Consider the following 12,083-nt stretch of genomic DNA (forward strand, 5'->3'; position numbering starts at 1 on the left):
CCAAAGCACTTGTTTGTAAACTTTATTATATATTAATATTATCTACATTAATGTTGGGAATAACATGAGCTGGCCTGCTAACTTGCTCTTTACTGCGAAGATGGTTCAGCCTAAAGCATGTTTAAAAAAAATAGGATTCCACCAGCCATAGCCCATGTTTTATAAATCATGCCAAGTATTCATTAACCAGAGCATTCTTGCCACTTTGGCAAGATCCATTATTTATAATCTGTCGTTCAATCTTTTATAAAAGACCTTGTTTGTGAGAAGGAAACTCCAGTCATTGCGTAATGAACCTGTAAGTGTACAGTATACTGTTGTTTTTTTCCTCTGAAAATTGGATGGAACCCTTCACATATTTCAACTAACATTGGTATGTTTAAGCAACTATATATGAAGTTATACTTGCGCTTTGAGATCTTTTAATGAATTGCATGTTTAAGGATCAATGTGTGCCAGAAGCTTTTAATCAGCCCAAAGTGAAGTTAGGAACAAGTGATTTGTTTTGTTGGTATACACTTGAAATATAACAATTGCAACTGGGCTATACTGCAAAGATAAGTTGGGAATCATTAAGATCTGACCCATTCTGATTGCTGTCAAACACCTTACTGCTCAGGTGTCAGTAATTAAGAGCTTGCTTTTAATTGTTTGGTTTTTTTTGTTTTTTTTTTAACTTTGCACTTCTGAAAAATTTTCACATTTAAATTATCCATCCATTTTCTTTAGCGCTTATCCCCACCAGGGTCGCGGGTTGCTGGAGCCTATCCCAACTATCTTAGTAGGGATACACCCTAAACTGGTCGACAGCCAATCGCAGGGCACATTGAAACAAACAACCATTCGCGCTCACATTCACACCTATAGGCAATTTCAATTTCTTCAATCAACTTACCACGCATGTTTTTGGGATGTGGGAGGAAACCGGAGTGTCCGGAGAAAACCCACCCAGGCAGGGGGAGAACATGCAAACTCCACACAGGCGGGGCTGGGATTTGAGCTCCGGTCCCCAGAACTGTGAGGCAGATGTGCCAACCAGTCGCCCACCGTGCCAGCACATTTAAATTAAGTTGATTAAACTTCAAGCAAGCGCATGTGTGCGTAGTTAGAGGTGATTGGGGAAAGCCAGGTGAAAACAGTCATTAGTGTATTCAGGACAGGTGACGTCACGTGGGCGGATTTTGCGCCTATAAAAAGGCCCTCGCGAACGTAGAGTCGGGTAGGGCACACTGGTCGGTTTAGCAGAACAGACCTTTCACTCTGGAACAGCGGCCCTGTTTGCACGAACCAAACTGTCTCCTTTTTTGACCCTAAGCCTGACCTATTGACGATGTACTGGACGGCGAAGAGTGTCGCGCTGCCCCTGGTGCTGCTGTGCTTGTGGGGGCTGCAGGAAGGAACACAAGCCTGCAAATGTGTCACCAGGCATCCGCAGGAGGCGTTTTGTCAATCGGATGTTGGTAAGTTCAACGGGACTCCACAGTAATTCATAGTTCCCAAGGAGAGGTGAGGGAACACGGATCTTGCTAAACTTTTTTTTTTAGTGGATGCCATTTCAGCTCAATTTGGTTCATGTTGTGGGAACAAAAATGACAAAAGATTATTTTGTTAATTATCAATCGAACTAGAGTTGAAATCAAACCTAGCAAGTTGCAAAATTGCAAATGTTAAGGAAATGAAGGCAGTTTATGAATTTTTAGTCAGTGAGAAAATGGCTGCAAAAGAATCTTGAACACCTTGAGGCATTAAACTTATATCATTGATTTGTTTTAAAGCTAGCAATTTGACCTGGAAGTTCAAGGTTCACAATGGTTTATACTTGTGCTGGTGCCATTTCTGGCTAATTTAAGTGCAACTTGTGCCAAAATGACAATTACAATTCAAAAAGTAGTTATTTTTAAATCTAGTAATTTCACTTGAATTGCCAGTAAAGTGCAAGTGTTGCAAATGACATTAAGGCTGACTGTTTTGAGCCCATTTCAGATGCATTTCATGCATGTACCAAAATAACGAATTTTTTTTAAGGGGTCTGAAGTATTTTACAGCTATTCCTAGAGTTTGTAAAGTTGACTTTCATACACTAGAAAGTGAATGCAATGGCTCAATTTTGTAAACCTATAACTTTGTCTTTCCAGTCATCAAGGCAAAGGTGGTTGGGAAGGCTGCCTCTACCTTAAATCTTATAAAGTATCGCATCAAACCGATCAAGGTAAGACTCGTCTTCATGTCTGCAAATTCACAATTTATCGAACTTGTTTGTTTTCCCAGATGTTCAAGGGCCCTGAAAAGCGGTTTTGTTCCATCTACACTGAACCCAATTCTGCAGCTTGTGGAGTCAATCTGGCCAATGCCACGGAGTATCTACTATCAGGTATATTTCACAAAAAAACAGCGGAAACGATCTACTCCGGGGCTTCAGTTTCAACAGTACATTAGAATGGCAACATTACAGATATTAGTAAATTTGCAGGCAATGGCGACAAACTTGTCACGAGTAGGAGACTACCTGCTAAAAATGTTTTGATTCTTTTCTTGCCGTTTCAAATTAATCTTGCTTTAGCCTTTGAAAAAATGGTTTGGAGATAACTTTAGAGAGTGCCACTTCGCAACATGTAGAAAATGAAACTGGCACCTGCTCAGCCTGACGTACACCTTGAACCATTCTTCATAGACCTGTAGCTTATGGACAAACCTAAACTCCCCCAGATCCCTGCTGTGCCATTAGAATGGGATGAACAACACTATTTTGGCTGCTGCTTTGTCATCGCATCCTTATTTATAAGTAGACCGTTTTCTGTTGTAACTGTGACAAATGCATATACATTCCTGAGCTGTAGCCTACTTTTCAGCCATACCGGCGGGGCTAAAGTCACAAGGCTCCTTCCTGTTTGGTCGCTCATAATGGTGCCAAATCCGGTCAAGCTTGCGTGCCACCCAGTTTCTCCACTCATTTCCCCTCCTGTCGTTTATCCACCATTACAGGCAGACTGGACTCTGAGGGTTTGATGCACGTCTCCCTGTGTGACTTTTTTCAACGCTGGGAAGACTTGAGCGCCATGCAAAAGAGAGGCCTGGTGCAGCGCTACCAACTGGGCTGCGATTGCAAGGTAGAAACTCCAAGGATGGATTTAAGATTAGAAATGTTTATGCCACTCTGTAGCAGCCACTTGAACAAAGAGTTCCTTCTGCAGTACTAATGATGATTTTGGGTCATGTGGAGACTGTCTTTAACAATAATTGCCGTTCCAGGAGTCACGCTACAATGTTGTGAGAGCATGAATTTCTGTCTCCTGCAGCTCACGCGCTGCACGTCCATCCCGTGCAGCAGCGGCCCGGCCGAGTGCTTGTGGGCGGACTTTCTGATGATGAAGGTGTACCGACACTTTGCTTGCATCAAGAAAAGTGACGGTTCTTGTGCCTGGTACACGGGGGTCGCCTCGTCCAAAAAAAACAACTTCATGGATGTTGAAGACCCTTCACTCAAATAAACAAAGTCAATGCAGTGTATTATTTTCCCTGCCCCTTTTCTGACACGAGCACTTTCATACCAACTTCTGCTTAAGGTTTAATGTTGGGCATAACCTGTACAAGCACACGAGGTCACAATACCTTTTACAACTGCTGCTGTTTGTCTTCCAAGTAATTTCACATTGCCTTTTCAGAATAAAGGTTTTGATGCATTAGTGATTGGGGAGGGATAAATTTAACATTGGTGGGGAAATTCACTCCCTTGTGCAATCTGAGCTGCCTGTGATTCCAAATGTCATATCCCTTCCTGCTTCATTAATGCTGCACATTTATTCACCATATGTCTGTGTACCTTTTGTTGTAACACCATTTTTTTTTTTTTTTTTTTTTTTTTTTTTTTTTTTTTTTTTTTTAGCTGTGGCTTGGTTAATAAAACCTTGTATAAAAGAACTGATTTGTGTGGAGGAACTATGCCTGTGAACAAGATGAACCCCTAGTAGGTGTATGAAGCGGTTTGTTTTGTTTGAAAAATGTGGCGATTCCCTTCATAGCGCTGGTATTCGGCTGAAATGACCCATGTCCAAATTTGGTCAATTTTGTATTGCTTCACAAATTGAATTAAAAATTACCAACCAATGTAAAGTGTTGAAAACTGCATGCTCTGTTTGATAATGCAATGCTAATCCCTCAACAAATTTGGTTATTTTGGTTTTCGTATTGGATATACAAGGCTTCCACCTGAGGCCAGCAGTATATTTAAACTGACCTTGGTATATTTAAGCCATTATATCAACAGCAAAGTTATACTGGTGCAATTGATAGTTACACAATATTTAAGGACTGATTTAAGATGCACTTGAGTTGTGAATTTTTAAAAAGCTAGAGAGGAGTAATTCTCTCGTTGTAGGTATGCACTTTAGACAATTTATTGCAATTTATTTTGGAGCTACAGCTTGCTGAGCCCCTCGAGCTGAAGGGGGCTTGAGATATTGAGATTGACATGGGCCCATATCAACCATGTTTTTATGGTCTGTGTGACATTTCCACACTTTCAAATCTAGTTACTGGAATAAAATGTATTTGTGCCCATTTCTCCATTAACGATTCTTGCTTGTACTTTTTGTATGAAGTGACCATGTTGACAGAGGTGAAGGAATGCAAACTTTAGCTAAGACGTTTGACCCTTTTTAGTTGATTCGCAATCCCCAGTTTACTTTGACAATGGCTTTAAAGCTACCTTTTTATAATTAATTTCATGTAAGTATTTCTAATGACATTGGGGCATTTTACTTCTATACGTTTTCCAGTGTAGTTTGTGACAATAACTTCATTGTCTTTGCAAATTGAACCCATCAAGCCTACTTTTTAAAGCTACCACTTTGAACTGGTAAAGCAGTGAAGATGCACATTGAAATGAAGACTGAAAATCAATTCAATATTTTGTACGGTACCTCATTTAATGACACTGTAAACGTAGTGCTTCTGATGGTGTTCAGACCAGCAGAGAAGGCAGACCTGACTTCAGATTCCTTTCAACTCTGGCAAAATGATTGACTCTTCAAGGGGTCCTGAGCATTTATTTTGAAGCTCTTGCTGGACTTTATTTAAAGCCAGCAGTTAATATGAAAGTCACTGCATGCATTACTAATGTTACCTTTGGGGATGCTATTACAGGTTCATTTAAGTGTGAAGCAATACTAACTTTTAAAGACTTGCTGTGGATTCGGTTACTTGAGGTTTTAAAAGTATTTTAAAGATGCTCATTGTTCAAATTTACTGATTCTACGTCAAGGCAACAGTTTTGCATGATCTTGTATTTTGCTCGTCTTTGCACGTCCAGAAAGTGCTGACAGTCAAACCTGTTTTCCTTTCATTTGGATTTGTGGTGCCGCCTGGGCCCCAAATCCTCAAAGCTCGTTGCATCCTTTTGTTTTGAATGTAAATCTATAAAAGCTCATTGTCTTTCTAGTCATAAAGGCGACGGTTGTTGGGAAGCCTGACGTTGTCTTAAATACTGGTGAGAAAATGCCTGGTATCTTCAATCCTGGTGTCTCAAATGTTATCAAGTATGACATCAAACAGACTGAGGTAAAAGATTCAGTCATCTACTCTATCTATATGTATGCAAATTCAACATGACTACAACTTGATATTTTTCAGGCATTCAAGGGCCCAGAAAAGCTTTTTGGTTCTGTCTACACTGCAAGCAACTCTGCAGCGTGTGGAGTCAATCTGGCCAATGGCACGGAGTATCTAATCTCTGGTACATTTAAATCGGTTCCATGGTCAAACTATAGATGAAGTATTGACTTATAATAGCAGTTATAGCACTAACAATGTTTGGGTAGTCCCCCCCGATTTACCACTTTTATACTACAATATGATTCCTAAACATGTTTGAAACACAATTTTTTTTATATTATCCAAATTACAAAAAAGATGTGCCTGTGGGTGATTCATGTTGCTGGTTGGCAAGCATTAAATGAATTAAATCTTCCCATGCTGAAGTACACAAGTTTTTATTTTAGGGTGGAGCTCATGGCTGAACCTAAACTTCCACAGATCTCTGCAATGCCATTAGACGTTGCTGAACCAATGCTCTTTCAGCAGTTGGGCATTGTCTCTGCTTCTTCATTTACAAATCAAGCCAGGGATTTCTAACAGTGACTAATACATATTGCTGAGATGTGGCCTACATTAAATCCAAACCAGTCGGGGAAAGGCACCAGGTGACTTTTCTTCGCTTGCGCCGCACCAACACAAAATATGGCCAAGCTTGTGCCTTCTTGCGGCGCAAACTAAGTGCAGCATGGAAGGGCAACAGTAGTATACAGGTGTATTTTACAAGGGTCCTTTACTTACAGATGCTTCAAAAGTTCCCATTTGCTCTCACGTCTTACAGGCAGACTGGACAACAACGCTTTGCTGCATGTCTCCTTGTGTGACTTCTTTCAGCGGTGGGAGGACATGAGCGCCACGCAAAAGAGATTTGTTCATAGACTGTCATTAATGCGTGGACGAGCGCTTACTGCTTTAACACTGATTAGCCTTCCAGTCGTTTCTCCACTACATTGTGTGCGAACATGTCCTTGGTCGCCCGCAGATCACACCCTGCTTCACCCTCCCGTGCGTCCCCAGCAGCAAGGCCGAGTGCTTGTGGACCGACTTTCTGGCATTGAACACGCCCAACGGCTATCAGGCCCGAAACTTTGCTTGCGTCCAGAAGGGACGCAGAGGCGATTGTGTCTGGAAAAGGGGGAACCCCTGGTACAAGTCCATCCAAGGCCGTCACCCATATTAAATGCAATATTTCAGGATGACATATTTGTGTTATATTTATCCTTTTCTAAATCAAATCCAGTATTTAATTAAGTACCTAATGATTCAGTTGTACCGTATGTCTTAAGCCAGGTTTTTGGTGACTGTCACTGCAAAAACGAAATGAAATAAAAAAGATTATGAACTAAATTCCATTCATATTGCACTGATTCATCAGGGTTATATCAAGGCTTGAGATGGTGTACACGCACGCATGTATGTGTGCAAGTCAGGTGAACACAGTCATTAGCGTATGCAGGTGACGTCAAGTGTGGGCGGAGTCGGCAGCCATAAAAAGACCCTGGTGAGCCTCAACTCAAGCAGAGCAATCCGGTCGGTCTCACTGAACTGAGCTCTTCTTCTGGCGCTGCGTCCCCTTTTTGCGCAACTCAAAAAATTTGCTAGTTTTCTCCTTAATTGTCCGGACTTTAACGGTCAACGATGAGCTGGATGGTGAAGAGTTTCTTGTTGCTGTGCTTGTGGCGACTCCAGGAAGGAGCACAAGCCTGCACATGTGGCCCGAGGCATCCGCAGGAGGTGTTTTGCCAATCAGATGTCGGTGAGTTCAACGGGGCTCCAAATTCAGTCATCTTTTATTCATTTATTTATTTGCTCATCAGTTTTTAGGGGGGGGGGGCTGAAGCACACCTAAAATAGGCCTAACAATGCCCCTGCTAAGTAAAGTGCAGGTGTTGCTAATTACATTCAGGCTGCCCTTTTAGTATGACCTTGTTTCAGCTTGTTCCTCTCCACTCTGTTCGGCTCTACGTTTTCAAGGGGGTCTTCAGGGTTTATTTTTGCAGCTCTGACATGTTTGAAAACTCTCAGTTGACTTTGGTATGTGAGAATGTTGCTAATGTTAATAGACTTGCGTTTGGAGATGCCATTGCAGGTCAACTTTCAGTCTATTTTGGATTAATGTTAATGCCTTTAACATTTTTAAAAGCTATATTTTGAAGATGAGTTAGTGTTTGTAATTGCAACTGTTTTGACCCCAAACCTGGATGCCCCTTTATTTTGTTTTTTAAATTGAAATTTGCTTATAAAACTCGCTCTTTCTAGTCATCACAGCGAAGGTTGTTGGAGCAAAGGCTGACGGAAGCTTAAATCCCATCAAGTATGACATCCAGCCAATTAAGGTGAAATATTTATTACGTTCTTCTGCATGTATGACAATTAGACATAAATCTAACTTTTGTTTTGCAGATTTTCAGGGGCCCTGAGAGGCTTTTTGCTGTCATCTACACGGCATCCAGCTCTGCCGCATGTGGAATCACACTGACCAATGGCGCCGAATATCTACTCATGGGTATTTAAAAAAAAAAAAAAAAAATGAATAAACTTCCATGTGAAATCAATCCATTTGATTTTGACAAACTTTAATAGCACCCAAATGTAAGCGTTTTGTGTGTTGAAGGCTTATGATCACTGCCATCTTGTGAAAGGGTTTGGGACTTTGGGTGCATTTCACCGTGCATTCTTTAAATTTAACAATGCCAGTTCTTTTTTTTTTTTTTTTTTTCCTCCATTTCTTCTTCCGCCATTACAGCCAGACTCCAGTCTGATGGCTCGCTGTACATCTCCTCGTGTGACTTCTATCAGCCGTGGTACGACTTGAGCGCCATGCAAAAGCGCTTGTTGCAGCTCTACGGGATGGGCTGCGACTGCAAGGTAGGAGCTCAAAAAGGTGGCTTTAGCATGAGGAATTAGTTTGTAGTGGGCCTAATCTCACAGGTTGCTATCTCAATCCCAAACTGCTTTCACAATGATTCTCATTCCAGTAGCTCTCGACAATCCCACGTGTGAACATGTTCGTTAAATCCCTGTCGTTTGTCACCCGCAGATCACACTCTGCGCCTCCCTCCCGTGTGGCATCAGCAGCCGGACCGAGTGCTTGTGGACAGACTTTTTGCCAGGGAACCTGGCCAACGGCGAGCAGGCCCGAAACTTTGCTTGCATCAAGAGACTCGACGGCTCTTGTGGCTGGTATAGGGGCGCCGCCTCGCCCATGAAGAGATTTATGGGAGTTAAAGGCCGTTAACACTGAAATAAATGAAATTCATACAAACTTCTGCTTTCGATGTAATGTTGGGCATACGGTATAACATGCAAAGCAGACACGAGCTGGACTGGTCCTTCAGCTCATTAGTGTGAAGATGTCGCAAATGTTTCAGATGGCGATAACACAATCTGAAAAGTGATAAAACATCTTTTACGAACATTGCAACCCACACTACTTTACAAATGTCTACACTATGTATTTTCCATTTTAATGTACTTTTTAAATTTTATTCTGGATCAAACTTTGGATGCTGCTTAAGTTTCAATGTAACTTTTCAGTAACTAGTGCTTTCCTAATGGTCAGTCATCCAGAGTGGCGTATGACGCCCGTCCATAATTCCCTTCCTGACCACTAGATGGAGCCAGATTTAAGGCCAGCCCTAAACAGCCTTGTTAAATTTGGATTATCATTGAAGTCATTTGACTGGTCAGCGAGGATCAAAAAAACAAATTTTGATGTACACTGTATTTTAACACTATAAAATAAGCCTTTAGCCTTTCCCAAATGTGGGAATGAAATTATGATTAAAATATACAAAACTCAATTGAAATGTGCCAGCATGGTGGGCGACTGTTTAGATCTGCCTCACAGTTCTGGGGACTGGGGTTCAATCCCCGGCCCCGCCTGTTTGGAGTTTGCATGTTCTCCCCGTGCCTGGGTGGGTTTTCGCCGGGCACTCCAGTTTCCTCCCACATCCCAAAAACATGCATGGTAGGTTAATTGGAAACTCTAAATTGCCCGTTGGTATGAATGTGAGCGTGAATGATTATATATGTGCCCTGCGATTGGCTGGCAACCGGTTCAGGGTGTACCCCGCCTCCCGCCCGAAGATAGCTGGGATAGGCTCCAGCACTTGGCGCTCGTGTGGCCACCCCACTAAAATTTGTCTTGAGCCGCTACTGCGTTTAAGTCTTGTTACGGTAGTAAAATGTTATTGACAATTTCTAAATTAATAGTTTCTAACTTTTTTGTGTGAAGTGACCATGTTCAGGGCAAGGCAGTTTGCTAATGAAATTCATTCTCAGCACAGTTAAGGGGTGACATTTCCATAGACCTGTGAAAGCTTAGTTGATGTAATAAATTTAGCACTAATGATGCGTGTAATTTTGTATTGTGTGAAGCGACCATGTTAATAAGCAGCGGTGAGGGAACAAATATGTTGCTAATGACTATTAAGGCTATTTAACTTTTTGGTTGATGCCATTTCCAATCTACTGAGTGACAAAATGACTAAGATGCCGTTGGTGTCAATTATAAATCTAATTGGACTTCTCTTTTTCTCAATGAAACCTAGCAAGTTGAGTGACAAGTAGGGAATTGCAGGTGTTTCTCATGACTTATTGAGGCAGGATACCTTTTTAACTCAATTTCAGGTCACTTCCTAGTCTAATTTGTGAAAAAATGGATGGCAAAATCAACCAATTAAAACTAACTTAACTTTTAAAAGTAACAATTGACTTGGATAAGTTGGGACACGGGTGTTTTCAAGAAAGAATTACCTCGATCGATGGGGGGGGGGGGAGCTTAACATTGACCTAAAACTTCACCGTAGCAGCTTTACCTCAATGAATTGGGACAAAATTCACAAACAATGCGATGTTTAACTTTTAGCTGAAACATGAATTAAGTCAACTGGGTTAGTTCCACACACACACTGCCTTTTAGCTCATAGCTTTGATATTGATACTGGTTATAAAGAACCTCGAGACAAATGTTCATTTTAGTCTATGGTGTGGGCTGCTCAGAAAATAGATGTTCATAATTGTGACACCTTTTCTTTAAAACATGCAAAATGTTTGACCCAGCCCCCTCAAAGAATCAGAATTGTTTGGAACCGGAATCGCTCAAATTCAAACTACGCCCAACCCTACTTTGGAGAGGTCGTTTGTGTTGCAACTATTAACAAAACGGTTATCTTTCCAGTCATCAAGGCAAAGGTGGTTGGAGTGAAGGGTGATGGAAACTTTGAAGCCATCAAATAGACCAAGGTAAGACAAATCTCATTAGTTATTAATTTTTTTTCTTTCTCTCCAGATGTTCAAGGGCCCTAAAAAGGATTTTGATGCCATGTACAGTGCATCCAGATCTGCAGCATGTGGAGTCACTCTCACCAATGGCATCGAGGATCTACTCATGGGTATTAAAAAAGCTTAGACAAATTTCTCCTGTAGGAAATGACTATTGACAGCACCATCGATGTTTTAAGTATCATTTTAACGGTCTTATAAGTAAGTTTATTACTGTGAAACTTAATTTCTCAACCCACAAAGCCTATACTGGAACGTTCCCATTTTATTTTACCATATATCTCTTACTTTTCCCCGACTCTTCATTTTCCCCTGTTCCCTCATTTCCTCATGACAACCAGACTGCAGTTCAACGGCTCGCCGCATCATCTCGTCCGACTTCTCTCAGCCGTGGGAGACCTCGAGCGGCATGCAAAAAGACCCTGTTGCGGCGCTACCAAATGGGCTGCGGTTGCACGGTAGGAACACGAAGGAGGTTTAGTCGCGCCACAATGTTGTACGAACGTGTTCATTAAATCCTTGTCCTCGGTCACCCGCAGATCAAGCTGTGCGTCTCCCTCTCATGCGGCGTCGCCAGCCCGACCCCGTGCTTGTGGACGGACTTTCTGCCGGTGAAGGTGGCAAACGGAGAGCAGGCCCAAAACTTTGCTTGTATCAAGAGAAGCAACGGCTATTGCGCTTGGTACAGGGTGAGCGCCTCGCCCAAAAAGGGTTTTGTGGGTGTCAAAGGCCGTTAACTCGAATAAAAACATCAAATCGATGCTTTGTATTTGTATAAACATGATTTTGTTGTTCCCCTTGTCTTAAATCAAATGTGGTGAATGTTTGCCCTTACCTTATTTCACCTGAATAATCTGTCTCAAGCCATTCTTTTGGTGACTGGTACTGCAACAAAGAAATAACATTTTTAAATTCACATCGAACATTTCATCAATTCATAATGATCTCAAAACTTTTAATATGGTTATTGGTACTTATAAAATTGTCCAGATAACATTGCGATTGGAAAGCTGTGCTGCAGTAATAGAGATGTCACAAAATAAATTGAGCACAAATGAGTTTGCATTTTGGGCCCCAACAAATGGTGCTGTTGTGAAACGCTGAACTCGGGCCACGACACCAGGAATCCATTTTCTACACTGCTTATTCTGTTCCGTGTTGCGGGGGTTGGGTGGAGTTCACCTTGGCTGACTTCAGGTTCTGAGAAG

General features: G+C 41.7%; 2 protein-coding genes across 2 annotated transcripts; both read left to right on the forward strand.

Annotated features, from left to right (window-relative positions):
* Positions 1-1,330: 1,330 nt before the first annotated feature.
* On the forward strand, positions 1,331-3,488 carry LOC133415131 (metalloproteinase inhibitor 2-like). Its single transcript, XM_061700964.1, has 5 exons — positions 1,331-1,460; positions 2,136-2,209; positions 2,269-2,371; positions 2,983-3,107; positions 3,297-3,488. The coding sequence occupies exons 1-5, from the start codon at positions 1,331-1,333 to the stop codon at positions 3,486-3,488; spliced, it is 624 nt and encodes a 207-aa protein (XP_061556948.1).
* Positions 3,489-7,227: 3,739 nt separating this feature from the next.
* On the forward strand, positions 7,228-11,612 carry LOC133415134 (metalloproteinase inhibitor 2-like). Its single transcript, XM_061700966.1, has 8 exons — positions 7,228-7,345; positions 7,849-7,925; positions 7,993-8,095; positions 8,336-8,457; positions 8,630-8,812; positions 10,883-10,985; positions 11,217-11,350; positions 11,415-11,612. Exons 1-8 carry the CDS (start codon positions 7,228-7,230, stop codon positions 11,610-11,612), a joined length of 1,038 nt encoding a protein of 345 aa, XP_061556950.1.
* The last annotated feature ends 471 nt before the right edge of the window (positions 11,613-12,083 follow it).

This window comes from Phycodurus eques, chromosome 16 (assembly GCF_024500275.1).
Source record: "Phycodurus eques isolate BA_2022a chromosome 16, UOR_Pequ_1.1, whole genome shotgun sequence".
Classification (NCBI taxonomy): Eukaryota; Metazoa; Chordata; class Actinopteri; order Syngnathiformes; family Syngnathidae; genus Phycodurus; species Phycodurus eques.

What these genes read in the sequence shown, in the direction of transcription:
- LOC133415131 (XM_061700964.1), top strand. Translation starts at nt 1,331, where the DNA reads ATGTACTGGACGGCGAAGAGTGTCGCGCTGCCCCTGGTGCTGCTGTGC. An exon ending in ATCGCATCAAACCGATCAAG is followed by an intron (nt 2,210 to 2,268) that starts GTAAGACTCGTC and finishes TTGTTTTCCCAG; the next exon opens with ATGTTCAAGGGCCCTGAAAA. An exon ending in CACGGAGTATCTACTATCAG is followed by an intron (nt 2,372 to 2,982) that starts GTATATTTCACA and finishes CCACCATTACAG; the next exon opens with GCAGACTGGACTCTGAGGGT.
- LOC133415134 (XM_061700966.1), top strand. Translation starts at nt 7,228, where the DNA reads ATGAGCTGGATGGTGAAGAGTTTCTTGTTGCTGTGCTTGTGGCGACTC. An exon ending in CGCCGAATATCTACTCATGG is followed by an intron (nt 8,096 to 8,335) that starts GTATTTAAAAAA and finishes CCGCCATTACAG; the next exon opens with CCAGACTCCAGTCTGATGGC. An exon ending in CATCGAGGATCTACTCATGG is followed by an intron (nt 10,986 to 11,216) that starts GTATTAAAAAAG and finishes CATGACAACCAG; the next exon opens with ACTGCAGTTCAACGGCTCGC.